The sequence below is a fragment of the Mustela erminea genome, chromosome 12, assembly GCF_009829155.1.
Source record: "Mustela erminea isolate mMusErm1 chromosome 12, mMusErm1.Pri, whole genome shotgun sequence".
NCBI lineage: Eukaryota > Metazoa > Chordata > Mammalia > Carnivora > Mustelidae > Mustela > Mustela erminea.
In genome coordinates this window covers 70187595-70208832 of record NC_045625.1, presented here as the reverse complement: position 1 = coordinate 70208832, position 21238 = coordinate 70187595, and the positions used below count along the sequence as shown (strand labels likewise).

General features: G+C 39.1%; 1 protein-coding gene across 1 annotated transcript in view; it reads left to right on the top strand.

Annotated features, from left to right (window-relative positions):
* The first annotated feature begins 1711 nt into the window (after positions 1–1711).
* LOC116570003 (ras and EF-hand domain-containing protein-like) overlaps positions 1712–21238 on the top strand; it is a 77753-nt gene continuing 58226 nt past the window's right edge. Inside the window, 1 exon segment of the mRNA XM_032306505.1 lies at positions 1712–1803. Within this exon segment, the coding sequence (XP_032162396.1) occupies positions 1712–1803 (92 nt within the window).

The window sequence follows — 21238 nt, the reverse complement described above, 5'->3', positions numbered from 1 at the left end:
TGAGTGCAGTGTCAATAACTACATAGAAGGGGGTTATGTGGTTAGCAAGATTTAGTCTTGTCAACAGTGCCTGAGATTTTAATTATCTCTTTGTTGCAACAGGCCCTATCAATACTGTACAAGAGGTTACAGAGATTGATGGGAAAAAATAGGTAAGGTTTCTGAGTTAGGACTCTGTTACAATTTTCAGTATGTGTGTATGTGTGTACATGTGCACAAAGGTATTCTGAGAGTCTAATGTCTTTCTTCATTTTCTTCCACACATGAGGAAAGACAAAGGACCTGTAAGATGGAACCGTGACCTTTATGAAGGGGAGGCTTTTTCTTAGCCTGAGCTTCCATAGATTGAAGGGCCCAAAGAAGAAAGATGGTGTGTAAGTTCCCTTCCATCTCTGCTTTTGGAATTTGTGATTCAATCCGATAAATGAAGGCAATGATAATTATTCTGGAAGTGGTCCAAAATGACGAGTTAAATTATTTGATTAAGGCTTCACATTTAGGCTAACAGACATATGAAAAAATGCTCATCATCATTAGCCATCAGGGATATTCAAATCAAGACCACACTGAGATACCACCTTACACCAGTTAGAATGGCCAAAATTAGCAAGACAGGAAATGATGTGTGTTTGAGAGGATGTGGAGAAAGGGGAACCTTCTTCCACTGTTAGTGGGAATGCAAGTTGGTGCAGCCACTTTGGAGAACAGTGTGGAGATTCCTCAGGAAATTAAAAATAGAGCTTCCTTATGACCCTGCAATTGCACTCCTGGGTATTTACCCCAAAGATACAGAGGTAGTGAAAAGAAGGGCCATCTGTACTCCAATGTTCATAGCAGCAATGGCCACAGTCGCCAAACTGTGGAAAGAACCAAGCTGCCCTTCAACGGAGGAATGGATAAGGAAGATGTGGCCCATATATTTATAATGGAGTATTACACCTCCATCAGAAAGGATGAATACCCAACTTTTGTATCAACATGGACAGGACTGGGAGAGATTATGCTGAGTGAAATAAGTCAAGCAGAGAGAGTCAATTATCATATGGTTTCACTTGTGGAGCATATGAGGAATAGCACGGAGGACATTGGGAGATGGAGAGAAGTAAGTTGGGAAAAACTGGAAGGGGAGACAAGCCACTAGAAACTGTGAACTCTGAGAAACAAACTGAGGGTTTTGGAGGGGAGGGGTCGGGGGTTGGGTGAGCCTGGTGGTGGGTATTAAGGAGGGAATGTATTGCATGGATCACTGGGTGTGGTGCATAAACAATGAGTTTTGGAACAATGAAAAAGAAATAAAATAATTTAAAAAAAAAAAGGCTGCACATTTAGTTTCCTTAGAGCTGGATCTAGATCCAGGGGATGGATCCTTAGCCTAGTGCGACTTCTGGTCTATCTGATTTCCTGCCATCTTGCAAGTATTGAGCCCCTACCACATGTGAAGACCCCAGGTTTTGGTGCCAGGGATATCAGAGAAGAGGTCTTTCTCCCTGAAATGTCCTCTCCTCTTGGTTTTGGTGATGCCAGACTCTGTGGGCTTTCTTCTATGTCTTTGGTAGCCCTCCTGGACTTCCTGAAACCACATGTCACGTAAAACAAACCTATTTTCAGAGAGAAGCAAGTCTGCATTGCTCTCTGCATACCATGTCCTCTTTAGCTCTAAGTTCCAGCTGTGCCAGACACTGGTAACGTCTGTAAGCAACTCCTCACTGCAATGGCAGTGATAGACCTTGTATTTCTTTTCAACATCTCCGAGAGATGGTTCTTTCGCAAAACACAGTTTGACCAAGTGATTGGGTGTGCAAGGTGAGGCAAAAAATCAACGCTGGTATCTCCTAAGTTGCTTTTGGAAAAGTGATGTAATTGCCCAGTGCCTTGGTTTTCCAGTTGCAAAATGGAAATAATATTTGCCAACATACTCCCTTCTCCATGTTAGAGTTCATCAAAGTTCAGCACTACTGCGCAACCCTCCCTTCCCAGGCCATTCTTGTGGCATCAGTCCCCATCTACATACCGCTGGGCATGGCTTCATTCCCTTCCCTGCCTGAATGTCCAATCTGTCACAAAGCCCTAGCAAGCCTCCATTTTCTCTGCCATAACCTTCCCTCCTACTGCCATTCTTCAGGTGCTTTGCTCTCATTCAACGCTTTCTCCACACCAGTGGTGTCCTGAGGGCTGGGGGCAGAGGGTGGAGATGTGCCCTGGGTGCATTAGGAAGAAGTTACATTGACTGTAAAGAGTTTAAAAGCAGTAAGAAAACCTATTAAGAGTTACCTACCAAACCTATTATCACCATGCAAAGGCAATTCTAAATGGTTTCAGCAATGAAGTACTCATTGCTGGGAAAGAACATCTTTTTTTTTTTTTTTAAGATTTATTTATTTATTTATTTGACAGAGAGAGAGATCACAAGTAGGCAGAGAGGCAGGCAGAGAGAGGGGAAAGCAGGCTCCCCGCTGAGCACAGAGCTCAATGCAAGGCTCAATCCCAGGACCCTGAGACCAGGGCCTGAGCTGAAGGCAGAGGCTTAACCCACTGAGCCACCCAGATGCCCATGGAAAAGAAAATCTTAACCTAAGTTGTATACAACTGTTGAAGTTGCTCTGGAATTCTAATAATTAATATATGAGCTTTAAATAAATCCATTTGCAATACTTACCCTTTGATAAACATTATATTCTATGTGGAAATGGATCCTTGAATACTCAGTAACACAGCGGGCCCCTGACTCACATGGCCTCATGAATCCACATCTTTTGAAAGTTTAGTTCATGATTGTTTGTCTTCTGGAGCATCATATTTAAGTATTTAAATGGCTGATCCAAATTGCACGATCACAGCACAGGGAATATAAAGATAAAGACTTACTTTAGTTCCATTATTTCATATAACCACGTAGAGAATTTACAGGCTTAAAATTTTCAACAGCAGAAGTTTGATATGTCCGCTTTTTTGCTCATACACGAAGTGATTTGCTGATTTTAGATAATGTCTTAATAAAGTCTATTTGGGGTGCCTGGGTGGCTCAGCGGTTAAGCTTCTGCCTTTGGCTCAGGTCAGTCCTGGGATCCAGCCCCACATCAGCTCTCTGCTCAGCAGGGAGCCTGCTTCCCGCCCCCCACCCTCTGCCTGCCTCTCTGCCTAATTGTGATCTCTGTCAAATAAATAAATAAATAAATAAATCTTTAAAAGAAAGTCCATTTAAAGGTATTGCACTAAACCTGAACAGCTCCAGGAAACAATAATTGTTGGAAATCGTTTTGCCCTATAGAGAATGGGGAGTGTTAACAATGACCTATCGTATCTCCACAAGGTGGCTGGAGTGATCTTTTTTAAAAACTCAAGATAGATCCTTGCTTAAAATCACTGGGTTCTGACCCTCATCCTAGGCCACAAGGTGGCATGCAGTGTGACCCTTTGCCACCTCATCTTGGGTCACCGCATCCCCCCACTGTGCAAATGCAGGTCACACCAGCCTTTCTTCCCTTCCCTGTGCCAGGCTCTTTCCCTTCTCCCTTCCATGCAGATTCTCACGTCAGCACATATGTCTCTTCCCAGGGAAGGCTTCTCTAACTCCGACGTTACCCTTCATACAATCTTCCAGCATCTTAACTCGAGCATTGGTCAGGGCTGCTGGTGACCTTGCACACATGACCCTCCCTTGGAGGTCTGCTTCCTCCAGCTGAGCAGCCTGAGAGCAGGGACCTGTCTGTGTGGTTACCTCTCCACGTGCACCACAGTGCCTGGTACTTGCTGGTGCTCAGTAACCTTGATGGCACTAGAGAGGACACCTGGAATGGGCCTTATCCTGAGGGTGCTATTGGAGGGGAGCTCCTTAAGGTCTTTGGTTTTATTTATTGTTATTATTTTTAACTCCCAGGAAAGCAGGTCTGGATCACAGACTGCTGCATCCTAGAGGATGACTGGCTAGCGGCTGCGGCTGGCCACCGGCCCCGTTCTCTCTCTCTGCACTGCTGCCACCATGCTGTCCAGGCCATGACGGAGCAAGGGTGGAAAGACTTCTCCAGAGCTGTGGGGCTGCTTTTCAGGTATCAGTACTGGCCACATGCTTGACACTTTTTCTTCCGGGGGGAACAGTATGGATTGTGTTCTTATGGCTTCCTCCCTCCCTTTCCCCTCATTCCCCATAAAACATTATTTCTTTCACATAAGACTGCACAAAAATGTAATCTGTTGGATGGGTACTACATTCGCTTGGTGTAAAAAGTGAAAAGAGTATGAAGCGCTATCCTCTGAGACTGCGCCCAGATCCATGTTGTATTAGCTGGGGAGGATGGTCATAGCAGGGTAACACCAACATGCTTATGGGATTATCAGCCCGCCCTACACCAGTTCGACCTCATCTTCACTAATTACATCTGCAATGGACCTATTCCCAAATAAGGTCACATTCTGAGGCACTGGGGATGGGGCTTCAAAATGTAAAGTTTTGGGAATCACACTTCAACCCATAACACATATTCCCTATGATATTTTAATGTCTGATTGGACTTTCATGCAGGTAAAAAAACACTTTATAACTATCTGAGCATAGACAACTTTACATAGACACTCAAAGTAATTTTTTCACAGTTTTAATATGTGCTAAATTTCTCAGAAATGCAACTACCATACTTGCTGAGTTTGTTTTGTTCGGAAATTTACAAGGAGTTGCTCGTGTCTTTGGAAAATTGGAATCACCAAGCACACGGAAAATGTGCTTCATTTACAGAAAAATGTCAGGATCCTGCAACTGTAAAAATGATCTGGAGTGTGCTTTTCATTTTGTTACACAGTTTTCTTCTTTTGAGGTGGGAAGAATGGGATTGCAAAGTGTTCTAAGCCAGATTTACAGATATTCTCAAAATCGTCCCAAAAATATTATGGGAAAAATACACAAAGAGATGTGTACACACATATACATACATATATATGATGCATGCATGATATATGCATAAAAATATTTGTGGCATTGGGGAGGTTCAGAACATAATGATTTTGTACAATATCTTGAAGATTTAAAATTTTCTTAAAGATTGTTAGTTGTTGTTGGTCTCACTTCTTTAATTTTCCTCCAAATCCTGGGGGCTCTGTCTTTTCTGCACTGTTTTGTCCCCACGTTTTCAAAAGCCCAACATTTCTAGTTGTGTCTTTTTAATGGTGGGAAACATTCCTGGCATTTTGAATACAAAGATTTTAAGACAGTGAGGTGCTCAATGGAATACTATGCAGCCATCAAAAGAAATGAAATCTTGCCATTTGCGACGACATGGATGGAACTAGAGGGTATCATGCTTAGCGAAATAAGTCAAGCGGAGAAAGACAACTATCATATGATCTCCCTGATATGAGGAAGTGGAGATGCAACATGTGGGGGTTAAGGGGGTATGAGAAGAATAAATGAAACAAGATGAGATTGGGAGGGAGACAAACCATAAGTGACTCTTAATCTCACAAAACAAACTGAGGGTTGCTGGGGGAAGGGGTTTGGAGAGGTGGGTGGGGTTATGGACATTGGGGAGGGTATGTGTTATGGTGAGTGCTGTGAAGTGTGTAAACCTCGCGATTCACAGACCTGTACCCCTGGGGATAAAAATACATTATATGTTTATAAAAAAAATTAAATTTAATTAAAAAAAATTTTTTAAAAAGACAGTGAGGTGCTGAGTGCCTTATTTAGCATATTCACCCAGTTACATATTTTTTTGAAAATTTCAGTCTGACAGAAGGATTCAAAAGGAATTTTAAATACTCAGGGAGAGTTTCTAACTTTCATCTGGGTTCAAAGATTAACAATTTAGGAGGACAGAAGGTGCCTGCTCTCTGTTGACATTCATGGATCAATTGGTGTGCAAATATTGGATTCTTTCCTGCTATAATAACAGGCAAACAGCAGCAAATCTACTCTCCAGAAAAGCACAATTACGAAATACTCAAAGGGGTATGTGCACCTGTATGTGCGCGGGTTTAGAATTCCTTTTAATCCAAAGATATATCACATAGTAGGGGCTCAGTAAAAAAATTTCACCAAGAATCACATTACTCAGCCATAAAAAAGAGTGAAATCTTGCCATTTGCCATGACGTAAATGGACCTAGAAGGTATTATGACAAGTGAAAGAAGTCAGAGAAAGACAAAATCCATCTTACTTTTATGTGGAATCTAGAAAACAAAACAAATGAATAAATAGATTCTTTTTTTTCTTATATACATTTTTTAAATTTATTTTCAGCATAACAGTATTCATTATTTTTTCACCACACCCAGTGCTCCATGCAATCCGTGCCCTCTATAATACCCACCACCTGGTACCCCAACCTCCCACCCCCCGCCTTTTCAAAACCCTCAGATTGTTTTTCAGAGTCCATAGTCTCTCATGATTCACCTCCCCTTCCAATTTCCCCCAACTCCCTTCTCCTCTCTAACTCCCCATGTCCTCCATGCTATTTGTTATGCTCCACAAATAAGTGAAACCATATGATAATTGACTCTCTCTGCTTGACTTATTTCTCTTAGCATAATCTCTTCCAGTCCTGTCCATGTTGCTACAAAAGTTGGGTATTCGTCCTTTCTGATGGAGGCATAATACTCCATAGTATATATGGACCACATCTTCCTTATCCATTGAAGGGCATCTTGGTTCTTTCCACAGTTTGGCGATTGTGGCCATTGCTGCTATAAACATTAGGGTACAGATGGCCCTTCTTTTCACGATATCTGTTTCTTTGGGGTAAATACCCAGAAGTGCAATTGCAGGGCTATCAGACACATGAAAAAAATAGATTCTTAAATACAGGGAACTGGTGATTGCCCAAAGGGAAGGTGGGTTGGGGGATGGGTGAAATAGATGAAGGGGACTAAGAGGTATAAATTTTCACTTAAAAACTAAGTAAGTCCCAGAGCTGAGAAGTATAGCATAGGAAATACATTCAGTAATATTGCAATAACATTACATAGTGACTGAGGGGTTTGAAGTGGCGGGAGGTGGGAGGTTGGGGTACCAGGTGGTGGGTATTATAGAGGGCACGGATTGCCTGGAGCACTGGGTGTGGTGAAAAAATAATGAATACTGTTTTTCTGATTATAAATAAATTGAAAAAATTAAAAAAAAAACACATTACATAGTGACAGTTGCTGGATATTCTTAAGGTGAGCCCTGAATAATGTAGAGAATTGTTGAATCACTATGTCCTACACCTGAAACAAATATAACACTGTATGCCAATTACACTTCAATAAAAACTATAAAAAGAATCACAGACATTTTTTTTTTTGTGGGGAAGTGACTCGTCACTGCCTCTTCGGGAGTGGCTCCTTGGGGAGCAGCGCTGGCAGGGGATGGTTGTGCATTGTCCTCAGGTAGCGGAGTTGGGAGGGGCGTCATCAGAGTCTGTGTCCTGGTCTTCGTTGCCTCTTTGTAAAAGATGCCCCAACTGGTCAGTTTGATTTTCGATGCTTGGCTGGAAATAAAGCTTTGCTCGACTTTCACTTTGCATCAGTCTCCTTCCTTTGATCACGGACCCTAACAGTTTGGGGTGATTTAAATTATCTTTTTTGAGATCACAGATCATAATCCTAGAGATTAAGACTAGAAATGTTGATGAGAATCGAACCCATATTATTAATATCTTGCATAAAAATTGTACTTTTGTGTATTAAGTATTTATAAAATTTAAGGGGATTTGGATTATTAAGGTAAAATCCTTGTGATTCTAATTTAAAGAGCATAATTGAATAAATGATTTATACATGGAAACTAGGATTTGCAATCATAACAATCCGAGCCCTAGTTTTTCTCCTCCTCCATGCGGGATACTCTAAGAAAGTAACTGATTAGTGTCTCAGTTGCTCTCCAGTAAATAAGTTAATGCTTCCTTTTGGGGTGCTGTTTCCTTTTGTATACCAGCTGTCTCATTCTGTCTGCCTGTGCTGTGTACTTTCTTACCCCCGTGTGTTTCTTCATACTGTTCCAGATAACCACCACCAGGCCTATCTCTGCTCGGAAAAATTCAGCCCAGCCTGTAAGGCACAGCAGAAATGTCCCCCTAGCTGACATATTCCCTCTATCCCTCCTTCCTAAGCAGGAGCAAGATGTTCAGCAGCCTCTGTGGTGTTCTACCTTCCTTGCTCGGGGGGAAGTATGTGTGACTGTCAGCTGTGTGAGCCCACATCCATAAAGGGACAGATCATGACCTGGACACAGTGTCCATCTACAGCAGTCACTTAATGCCTGTTCAGTTGAGCTAACCAAATGAATTAAATTGGCATTCAGTATGCTGACCAGCCAGATCCCAGATCATAACTCAGCCAGCTCTTATTTAGGGTCCTAAAATCATGGGGATTTGAAATATAATCTAGTTCTCTCTGTTTCAAATTCTTCTGTTCTGCAGAGAATTTAACTCGAAGACAGACTTCTGTAGCATGACATAGCATGATAGCCACGGATTCTGGACAAAACCCTTCATTTTCAGATGCAGAAACTGAAGATTTTTTAAAATATAAAAATGTAGATACAAATTTCTCTTAAACATGAGAAGACTCAGCAATATGGGTTCCCATTCTTGCAAAGTGTTCATTGGCTGGCACGGCCCCCCATGTTTGCCATGGTCCTCAGCACCCCTGCATTTCCCTGATGCGGAAGCTAAGTGCCAAGATGAGGGTTAACACTCCAAAAAGACGATGCTGTTTTACCATGGTAATACACCTGGCCTTCTCCCCTTGTGTATGCTACTTGCCTGTCCCCAAAGGCAATTAACTTGAGGCTCCAGATTTGCAGTAGGTGTGGATCTGTGAGGTGGGAAAGATATTGTTTACAAATCAAACTTCATCTGAACTGCATGTAGTTTGCAGTTCAGAGAAATCCACTGTAACTGTGAACCAACTCTTTTGTGCATCAAATAAACACACTCGATTATAATTCTTTGGCCTTGATAAAGAGCTACATCTTAGCTTGGCATATAATATTGAGAGCTCAACTTGTCCTATTAAAATTACGTAAAAATTTCTTTTTATTATGATATTTACATTCACACAGGTGAAGACTAGGTTCAGTGATTATTTTTCTTCTGCAAGTTATCTGTTTTTCTGGTTTTCTTTTCCCACATGGATAAGATTTGTATTACCTATACAATTTTTATCATGATAATAAAACTGTTGTCAAGACAAGCTGAAGACTTGTTAATTAATTAATATAAAGATATTCATTTTTGCGAGATACATGATGAGTTCATTAGAGCTATCAGCTGAGACATTGTTTTTTAATCTTAGAAAGTTTTCCTTTTTGTACGTAGTCTTAATTCTAAACGTTACATGAAGACTTAAATTTCAGATGAAGTAGAAAGACTTCATTGTGTGGTTTAAATGTCATTATTCAGCCAAGATCTGCTCCTTGGCTTCAACTCTGGCCCCAGCCTTTGAAAGTCCAATTAATAAAACACCACTTCAGTGGCATATTTGGTGTCCTTGGACTTATGCATGACCAAGTGATCACTTTGGTTACGACCATATGTAATCAGTGTTACAGAAAGGGAGATCACATGGATTAGCTGTCAATATCTGAATATGCAGTTGCACATACTACACATGTAATTGAGGGTAGAAAAGCTCAGATACTTTATATGTTGAGATATAAGAGCATAATTTTTACTGCAGAAGTTAAATGTTGCAATAATGGTTAGTTGGGGCCATAGTTTGACGTATAAAACTATTATTTTAAAATCTTAAAAAAGGAAAAGAAATTGAAAGTTAATACATATATATTTTTTTCTTTTAAGATTTTATTTATTTATTCGACAGAGAGAAAGTGAGAGGGGGAGTGGAGGAGGGAGAAGTGGACTCCCCGCAGAGCAGGGAGCCCAATGTGGGGCTCGATCCCAGAACCCTGGGATCATGACCTGAGCCAAAGGCAGACACTTAACGACTGAGCCACCCAGGTGTCCCGAAAGTTAATACATATACTAAGGAGAGAATAAATTTGCTAAGTAGTTTATGAAGAATATTTTATCTTTTGGCAGTTTACAACTATTTATTAAATTAAAAAGTAATTAACTTACAAAGTTAAGAAGGTATCACTTCTGTGCTTTATAAAATTGTTTGATATATCAGCATTCATAATACTAAATAAAATAATCTTTAAAAATTGTAAAAAAAGACAATAAAAATAAAATAAAAACACTTTTATTGGTAAATAAATGTCATATAAAACATATGCATGGTAAGAGTACAGTTCAGGGATTTTTGATTTCAGAACATTTTCATGATCCCAGACAGTTCCTACATGTTCCCTTGTGGCTAATCTTTGCTCCTACTCCCCAGCCCTCCCTAGCCAGTCCTGGGCCAGGAATGTGCTTGCTCCATCAGGACCTCAACCTCAGGCAGTAGAGCGACTGCTTCCCTGATCCCCAATTCATTCAATCACCTCTTTCATCAGTTTCATCAACAATGCCACTGGGCCTGCGGCACCTGGGTGGCTTCAGCTCAGGCCATGGTCCTGGGGTCCTGGGATGGAACCTTTTATAGAGCCCCCCAAGGTGTCTTGCACTGAGCTCCCTGCTCAGCAGAGACTCTGCTTCTCCTTCTCCCTTTCCCTGCTGCTTGTGCTCTCTCTCTCTCAAATAAGTAAAATCTTAAAAAAATAAAACAAAAAAACAAAACCCAATGCCATTGGGTATGGGGGTCACCATCACCCCAAATGGACTGAACCATCTTCCCTGGAAGCACAGCATGCCCCTTTCTTGGCCGAGCCTCATGCCTACAGAACTGGAACAAGCCGGGGGAGTGACTGAGGCTGGTCTCATGCAGTCTCCCATTATTCCTTCCTGAAGTTCAGCTGTTTTTTAAGCATAAATACTTGACAGATTATTATTTACAGTTGTCCAACTGATTCAGATCTCTGTGCTCTGTGATCTATTGCTTTCTGTTTATCTAATCATGTTCATCTCTTTTTCCTTCTGGAGCTTTCCTAGTTGGTCTTTGATCTCACTTATTCTGTTTTGTAGTTGGTGCCATCACACTAGTTCCATTTTCTGCTTTGTGCTGCGCCTCAGCTGTGTTTTAGTTAGCTACTGCCATATCCCTTCCTCTATATTTCTTACATGTCCTTGTGATTTACCTTTCTACAGGAGCCTTGTGTCTCAGTGAATTCTTTTTTTTAATCATTTTTTCTTAATTTTTAAAGTTATTTTCTTCTGTGGTTTTGAAAATAAAAGGGCTTTCTAAAATTTGTATCTGATTCTTCAGTACTAATAAGAATAAATTTTCCTGAAACACCTGGGTGGCTCAGTCGGTTAAGTGACCACCTTCAGCTCAGGTCATGATCTCAGGGTCCTGGGATCAAGTTCTGCATTGGTCTCCTTGCTCAGCAGGGAGTCTTTTCTCCCTCTGCCTGCTGCTCCTCCTGCTTGTGCTCTCTCTCTCTCTCTGTTTAATAAAAAAATAAAATCTTAAAAAAAAGAATAATTTTCCCCTGCCCATGTGGAGAAATAATTAATCCTTCTTTGATCTTCAAAAACTACATTTTACATACTTTTATTTTCTGATTTCTGAACTTTGAATGAGGAAGATTGCTTCCAGTCTGATGTTTGGTAGCCAATAGGACTCCCATATTTTATTTGGATCCTCTGTGTACTAACATCAGTCAGAATTCTCTTTCAAGATGTAAGCCGGAGATCAAACAGAAGACATTTATCCTGCTCAGTATTACTTTACTGAGGCAGGCCATTTTGTTCCTATTGCTTGGTTTTCTATGAGCTTGTGTATTTACTACTGAAAAATTTCAATCAGTGTGTAGCTCCTGCTTTGTTAGAGGTAGAACATGGGTAAGTTCGGTCTCCCAGTGGACTGCTTCCTTTTTATGCCCCCAGTTACTCATCATGTGACAAGACAGGATGCAATGCCCTACTGCTGGACTCATGACCTCATGGCCAAGTTGAATTACTGGGCATTATAGACTCTAAAGTGAACCCAACAATGAGGGACTGAAGAATTCTCAGGAAATAATTCTCATAGGGAGGAAGAACTTTTCAGGAATTAGGTATCTAGTATAATAATGAATTTTTATGGCTGTGTTGCATTCATACATGAGCTCCCTGGCCATCATGTCTCAGTATGACCATCTATACCACACTTAGGACTAATTCCTCCCAGTGACTGAAAAACATCATTAATATTGTTGATTTATATCTTTAGTTTCCACCGCTGTTATAATTTCCGCAATATGTTGGTATTTTAAAGTGTGAAGAGGAAATTAGCAGCCTGTTACCATATGCTAAAAATATTCTTATGTTGACTACACTAATGAGATGTTTTCATATTAAGTGGGGCTTTCATTTCCAGGACCCTTAAGATTTTTAGCCCAAATCCATTTATAAACTCTACATTTTCTATTATTAGTTCATACAGTTTCTGTTCTAGTTTATATACCAAGAAATATTTTGGAGGGGTGTGTTCTAGAGTAGTAAATCTTTCTATTTTTTTTTTATTAATATACAGTGCTTCTAAAACTTGAACATGCACATAAATCCCCTGGGGATCCAGTTAAAATGCAGGTTCGGCACTTGTAACAAGGTCCCGGGTAATGTCGACACTGCCGTTCAGAGCAGTAAGGTGCCAGACGAGCTGGTCTGCTCGTGATTTGGAGCCCCCATCACTCGTATTTTGATTACCCTTCAGGAAGACACAAACAGGGACAATTCTGCAATGTCACATTTCCAGACTCACTGAGGGCCTGGTGCTCTGTGACCTTTGCCCCCCAAATGGAGGTTGTTCCCAAGTAGTTGCTCTGTTAATAACTGTGTTCCATTTCATGTTCAAATATTCATGGCCCCTCCGCCTACTTGTGATCTCTGCCTGTCAAATAAATAAATAAAATCATTAAAAGTAAATAAGTAATTTTTTAAAAAGCTTCTAAGAGTTTGAAGTAGGGTTTGTTTGCAACAGTTGATGTCATAAAATTTCAGACCTTTCTTTGAGGCATGGATAGAGGTTACATAGAACCAGAGGTCACATAGCTCCGCAGGGGATTTTTGAAAGGAACGCAGTCTTCCTAGTAAAATAGCCCAGGGTGTATTTGGCACAATGGGAAAAAGAGCCATGCTGAAAAAGTTGGCTCTAGTCTAGAAGAACTGAGCTGTTCATCACGTTTAATGACAACAGCAGCTCCTATTGATCTAGAAGAAATATTGTGGGAGAACCTCCAAACAGATTCCACTGCGGTCCTTTCTCTGCTCCTTTGGACCTTTTTAGGGTGTCAAACCTAAATCAGAGTTAATTTTCAGGACATGACTGCTTTTTTCCCTACTGCCTGCTTCACATCCATTATTTTCCAGGCTTCTCCTCCAACATTAAGTACTTCCTTATTCTTACATTTTCCTTAAAGGACCATCTTCACCATTGGCAGTTTATGAGTAATGCCGACTCTAAGAACTGCGAGGCACATAACTATAAAGGCTTAACTGGCCAACTTGAGACCTAACGCAAAGGACCGATAGTGGTAGCATTTTCTAAGGTGGTGCCTTCTGAAACTAGCCTGCTGGGAGTGTTTGGTCAACAGACGCAGGTAAGAAAACAATGTGCCTGGGAAGCTTTGAGGGTCTTAGATGTTTGGAAAAACAGGTTAATGCAAGTACCACTGACCCAGGTTCTGTAGCTTTGGATAAATCACTGCTGGCACTATTTATTTTCTTATGCTGTGTGGTCTTTGTAAAGTAACTAAAAATTAAATTGCATTTATATTTTCAAATAGGGCAGCTCCTTCCATGGATAATGTTCAAGACAGTCTTTTAAGTATCTTTTATCTTTCTTTTTTAGAAATGCAACAGCGTGTTGCCAGTTTAACCTGCATCCGTCCATCTGGCCCTTCCTTCCGCCTCCCTGGCCTCCTTCCCTGCCTCTTAGCATTTTTTCTGCTCCACGTGCATTCCTTTTTATTCTCTTCATACATAAAAATCCCTTGTAGCTGCTCCACGGCTGCCTCCTGAATTTCCAGCCTTCTTACCCTGCCTGGCTACAAACTGTGCTTAAATAAACTTTTCCTGCCTTTCCATAGCATTCAAATCAAGTGACATGCACTGGCCCCTGCCCCAGCTGATCTAGCTTCTGACTTCAGTCAGCAAGCTTTGCGATATCTATCTGGACCACTTGCCTTTTCTTCCCAGCGTCTGTTACTGTCTTGCTGCCTCTAGCTCTTTAATCCTTCTCGACATTCACCATTGTCCTGTCCTGTCCTGTCTACTGAGTGGTGTCCCACTATTACAGGAAATGTCACTTCGAGACAGACCGAGCAGTAATATTTCTCAAGATTGACTTTTTAATATGAATGTTTCACCACACTTAACTCCCAACTCCAATTGGTTCCATCTTTATGATTATAATCTTCATTATGTACTTACTAGCTTATTAATTTTGCATCCAGGGACTATGTTCTTTTATCATGTGTACTATCAGGCTTAGTCCATAAACCAACAATTCCCCAGACAGTATTTTGCTACAATGAAAACAGGACTATCAATGCACACAACAGATTAGAGAGCAACATAAGGTGATAGATACATGAAGATATATGTACCAAACTGTGCATATGTTTGAAAAGGTTAAGGAAGTGTTGTTTAATAGAGGGTATTATAGAAACAGGATAACATTTCAGTAAAATTAAGGTGAAGCCCTGCTTTATCGTGTTTCAAAATCAATCCATTCAGAATAAAAATATAAAAGTCATATCAGTTTATAATAAAAATTGGCAAAGACTAGGACCTTTAGTCAATAATATACAACAGGGAACAACTTCATTTTTTACGAGATAAATTGTAAAGGGATGATTGACAACTTCAACACTATTTAAAATTTCTATACCATTAAAAAATCCCCAAAGGTGCTGATATATACAATATTTTTAAGAACTCATATTTATGAAGCTGACATTCAAACTTCGAAGGTTCACTAAAGAGGATATGGATGCATTTCACTAGACTTTGAAGTCTGTAAGGAAAGGGACATTTCCATATATTACATTACACACCTAATACATATGTCTTAAATATTGAATGAATAGTTAATTAAAGGGGAACATATGAAATAGAAGAGCTCATCACTCCAGAAATAAATTCATGAAATACACAACTCTGGACAACTAAAATAGGCCAACTGAAATGTTTTGTTTTGTTTTAATTTTTTTTTCAGCATAACAGTATTCATTATTTTTGCATCACACCCAGTGCTCCATGCAATCCGTGCCCTCCCCAATACCCACCACCTGTTTCCCCCAACCTCCCACCCCCCGCCTTTTCAAAACCCTCAGATTGTTTTTCAGAGTCCATAGTCTCTCAGGGTTCACCTCCCCTTCCAATTTCCCTCAACTCCCTTCTTCTCCCCATCCTGGGTGGCTCAGTGGGTTAAGCCTCTGCCTTTGGCTCAGGTCATGATCTCAGGGTCCTGGGATTGAGTCCTGTATCAGGTTCTCTGCACAGTGGGGAGCCTGCGTCCCCCTCTCTGCCTGCGTCTCTGCCTGCGTCTCTGCCTACCTGTGATCTCTGTTGAATAAATAAAGAAAAATCTTTAAAAAAAATTATACCTTATAATATAAGCAATGTTATAGTAGAATTGGTACACATTCCTTGTAGTGGCTCTATAAATTGGTTACCTTGTGAAAGGAAAATGATAATTTGCAATGAGAGCTAATCATCCACCATGCAGAAATTTATCTTAATGAAGTACTAAAGGTTAAATAAATCATATGTGTATATTAAATAGATACAACTATTTAGTATTTCCTTATTCATATGTATTTCTATATTAAAGGTGTTCACTTTAACTGTGTTATATTTAATATTTGGGATATGGAATTTTCACTTTGCACAAGTGTATGTTATAAAACCATGCAAATAATAGTAAAGCTAAAGATGCATAGAGACTGTTTAAATAAAAAAGAAGGCATGTTATTATTATATTATGATTGCAATTATAAAACATCCTTTTAGCCGATAGAAGACAATAGACATATGTGCAGAAATAAAAGCAATTTCACGAGGGTGATGAACTTGTGGTCTTAGTATTATTGTTTTAATGTATTTTTAATATTATAGCTTTAATTAAAATATATAAGATGATGTCTCTACTATTTATATTATATATGTAACATACATACAATTTACATTCTCATGAATTTAGGGAAGCTGTTGGTCTTCTAGGGAAATTATAATAATTACATATTGACCAAGGACTCTCCACTGAGTATTGATATACACTGATGAGCCAGGTATAGGGCAGTTTCAACTAAGGGTTGAAGGGTACCTTGGAAGAAATATTCTTGAATCACTGTCTACCTTAACACGTCTGTGAAATACAAATACAGGTAATGTTTCCTGCCTATAGAGAAAAAAGGCTTAGAGGCATTTGGGCTGTGTCTGCATTGACAACAGGGTTATTTTGGAGTGAACTCACTGGTGGATACTCACCAGGACATAACTTGCAACACTGAAAATATTAATTGTACTTATTTTTATGTCTTGGACTTATGGTTGGATTTTAAAGGAATAACTGGTTTATTGAGAGATGATTTACAAACCACCATAAAATTCCCACCTTTAAAGCATACAATTCAACCGTTTTTAGTATATTCACTGAGTTGTACAACCATCACTGCTATCTTTCAGTACCCCAAAAAGAAATCCTGGGCCCACTAGCAATCAATCCCCATCTCCCCTCCTCCAGCCTAGATCTAGCAATACTCATCTACCTTCCATGTCTATGAATTTCACTGTTCAGGATGTTTCAAATAAATGGAATTAGAGGTGTCTTTTGCGTCTGGCTTCTTTCGTGTAACGTTTTCAAGGTTTGTCTACATTACAGCATGCATCGTTATTTCATTCTTGTTTTATGGCTGAATAATTCCATTTTATTGATATATCACATTTTGTTTATCCACGGACATTTGGGTTTTTTCCACTTTTTTGCTACTATGAACAATGCTGCTATAAGCATTCATGTACAAGTTGTTGTGTGGACATGTATTTATTTCCAATCCTCTTGTCTACATACCTAGGAAGGAAATTGCTGGGTCACATGGTAACTACATATTGGACATTTTGAGGTGCTGCCAAATGGTTTTCCAAAGCAGTTATAGTATTTTACAATCTTATTTGCAGGTTGCTTTTACTTTCTTCCTTCATTTACTTAGTCTTTTATAATGGGCATATATCACTTTAATAATAATAAAAAGAGAGGTATTTTTTTAAAAATCTGAGTGCCAATCTGTGTACCACAGTCATTTTGCAACTTCAAATCCATTTGAGTACCATCTTTGTCCTTAAATTTAACAAAGACCTTATCTCCTGTCTATCCATCTATCCAAAGCTACTATGATCAAAGAGGAACAAATTTTTTTAAGATTTTATTTATTTATTTTTAAAGATTTTATTTATTTATTTGAGAAAGAGCATAAGCGAGGAGAAGGTCAGAGGGAGAAGCAGACTCCCCGTGGAGCTGGGAGCCCCACGAGGGACTCAGTCCCGGAACTCTGGGATCATGACCTGAGCCGAAGGCAGTCGTCTAACCAACTGAGCCACCCAGGTGTCCCAAAGATTTTATTTATTTGACAGAGAGAGATCACAAGTAGGCAGAGAGGCAGGCAGAGAGAGAAAGGGAAGCAGGCTCCCTGCTGAGCAGAGAGCTCAATGGGGGGCTCCATCCGAGGACCCTGAGATCATGACCTGAGCCGCAGGCAGAGGCTTAATGCACTGAGCCATGCAGGCATCCCGAAAAGGAACAAATTATTTGTTGGATAAAAGAATCTTCTCCCAATCAGTCTGACCAAAGTGAGGGACTCTTCCCACTAGGAAGAGAGGCAAACTGCATGTTCTTCACAGGTTTTCTCTGTGTAAGTCCTTGAGTTCCTATCCCGTATGTTCTCTGTTACACTTATCTGTGAAAGTACAGTCAAGCCACCTTAGCTGTTCAGGGGACTGAGAATAGGGAGGGGAGAAGAGGGATGAGAAAGCCTGTGTGTGATGGAAAAATCCATTTCAGTACATTGGGAATACAGAGCTGTATCTATATATCTCTATCTATATGTCTGTCTCTATATCCATATCTGTATCTATAGCTATTAAGTTTGGCTATCAGAGTTTTGACTAGCACAGAGACCCAAAGTAATTTACTTAAATAAATAATACGCTCTGTATGTAAAATAGTGTTTCTCAGTTGCAGAGGGGAACCCAAAAAATGTAAGTATTGATCACTAGTCTGTCATACTAATCATGTGTGATGAATCGGTGTTCAATTTACCTTACTCTTAAGGGCTTCATAATAGCACTGTATCTTGCCATATTGGAACTTGACGCAAAAAGAAAAATCAGTAATATCGATCCTGCTTTTTTATTGGAAATTTTGACATCAGTTCATTATAGATTTCATTTGCATTAATTTTGATGAAAAAAACTATTGCAGTAAATATTTTATGTGTCGATAACTGAAATTTTGAACACCATCTTCAATATTACGTCCAAAGGGACTGTCTCATTGGCCTCATCTTTGTCCCAGTTGTAACTTTGACTCTATTTAGAGTTCCTTAGGTAAAAGAGCTTGAAAACTGAGTCTGGTGAGTCTTGCCCAGTGTGGGGACCAGAGGGCACTGAAGTCCAGGCATGAACAACTCCTGGATAAACAGGATTTTTATCATGACCACTCCTGTGGAGAGAACCTGCTGCCTTTTCTTCAAGTTTTTATTTGCTTTTTAAACAGTTTCCCATACACATTTAATATTAAAGTAGGTTGTTCTCTGGAGTTTAATAAAGAATTGTAGCTGGAAAATAAAATGGGAGGAAAAATCAAAATAGGAACAATTTATTGAGATACATGCATATTTTATTAAATTTGTATTTCAGTGTCCATAAAAAAAATAAAATTTCCCAATGTTACCAGCCTGGGAAAGTCTAATTGAATAGTACTTCTATGAGATAATGTGTTAAAAACATGGCAGATAAGGAGTGCGATGTGAATTGGGAGTTTGATATTTTCTCAAGAATCTGTTTGAAACATCATCACTTCAATTCGCTCTCTTATAATTTCATAAACCACAAGGCATAGGAATCAGTTTAATATTGTGTTTTTGGAAAGAGTGACTGAGAAACTAGGTATTTGCTTAATTAAAACTGCGGTTGTTTTTGGTACCTTAGCCTTTCTACTTTATAAGAATCAAAGTATTCTACTAAATTGACTCCAGTCATTGATCAAATTATTGTGAGTAGGGAGTATTAGATGGATTATCATTTATTTACAGAATATCTATCCTTTTACATATTGACATGTTATTCCTTTTTTTCCCCCTCAAAACTTTCTCTGTGAAGTGTTCTTTAAGTAGCAGGACAAAAAATGGAATCATATAAGCCTGCTCATTAGTTATGTGGATTTAGGAAAGTTATATATATTTTCTGAACCCCAGTTACCTTACTTATAAAATATGGGTCATAATGATTATCAGGGAGAGTTGTTATGAAAATTAAGAGAAAGTATATTTAAAGAAAAAAAAACCACAACTCTCAGTAACTGGTATTTAGTATGTGCTCAATAAATGCCCCTTTGTTTCAGCCTACACCGATTATCCCCTTCTCTGAATGCCTGTAGCATACACTGTTTATTTCCCAGTATTTCTACAATGATAACCTTGTCTCCATAAACAACTTTTAAAGCAAGACTACCTTTTGCACTTGCAGGATCTGGCACAATACACAGAATAATTTGGGGGAATACCCTGAATCCTCCCAAGGTCAACAGGCTATGAATTGTGTAATAGATTGTTTGGTAGAAAAACACACCAAGGAGCATGGCCCTCTGTGATTATAAAAACAAACAAACAAATCAAAACAAAGACGGTTACAGCTGGCTAATAAAAACAAACTGAGGGTTGCTGGGGGGAGGGGGTTTGGGAGAAGGGGGTGGGATTATGGACATTGGGGAGGGTATGTGCTTTGGTGAGTGCTGTGAAGTGTGTAAACCGGGTGATTCACAGACCTGTACCCCTGGGGATAAAAATATATGTTTATAAAAAATTAAAAATTAAAAAAAAATAAACACCTGAAATAAAAAAAAAAAAACCTCATCAAATTGAAGGCCAACATTTCTTGAGTAAGTTGGCAGCAGGCTGTGGTTTCTCTGAATTATCTCGTTTTTTGAGTCCTTGTCCTTGGATAATCGTGATATATGTCAACTTTAAACGGAGAGATAAAACTAGAAATGAAGTCTTGGCAGGGATTTCCAAAATGTTCCCTGATGGTTTTGAATTTTACCTTCACTCACTCTATAATATTAATCCTTCGGTTTAGAAAAATTCCAGTGTATTTTCCTTGTTTCTTTGTTTTAGGTTTTACTATTTGCATTTATTTGCTTCTAACTGTTTTTAATACACAGGTTTGTTTTTTAATAGTTTTAATTTTCTTGCCTTTAACATTTTAGAAAACACTTTCCTACATTATTGAAAACTTGTGATTAAAATCAGTTTAGTGTTTCCAAAATTTATTATCCATCTCTCAAATGTTGAATAGTTAACAGTTTCTAATATTTGAAAGTAAATACAGCCCCAGTGATGTTTCTGCATGGAGATTCCTACCTCTCCTTTTATGACTATGTATTTAGATTAGAATATCCAAAGGGAGATTTCTGGGTCTAACCACAGGAAAATACTGTAAAATCTTGATTCACATTTCCAGATGATTTCAAGGATTCCATCAAGTTATACTCCATCAATGGTAGAACAGAATGCCTGCTCATGATACTCTGGCCAGTCACTCTGTTGTTTGGGATGGGGTGGAGAGTTGAGGGCTGAGGACAAATTGAGCATCACGGATATGTTAGGGAGAAAAAGATGTTGCCTGATTCCTTTAATACTCCTGTTATTTCATTACTTGGTTTTATCTTGATTCATATGTTAGCTCTTTGCATTTCTTCATGTGTACATTTTCCATTCAAGTTCTCCTGAAGGCATAGTGTTTTTTGTAACAAAGTTTTTATTCTTTTAAGATAACACAGTTCTTTTCTCTGTAGATATTAGGTTAATATATCTATATTTTATTTTATTTCTTCTATATTTGTTGAAAATTGACTCTTAAACCCAGAGGGATTTTTAAATATAACACTTATTTTTATTTTATTTATTCTTCTATTTTGTAAAAGGTTTTATTTATTTATTTGAGAGACAGAGAAAGCAAGAGCAGTGGGGGGAGGGAGAGGGACAAGAAGACTCCACATTGAACAT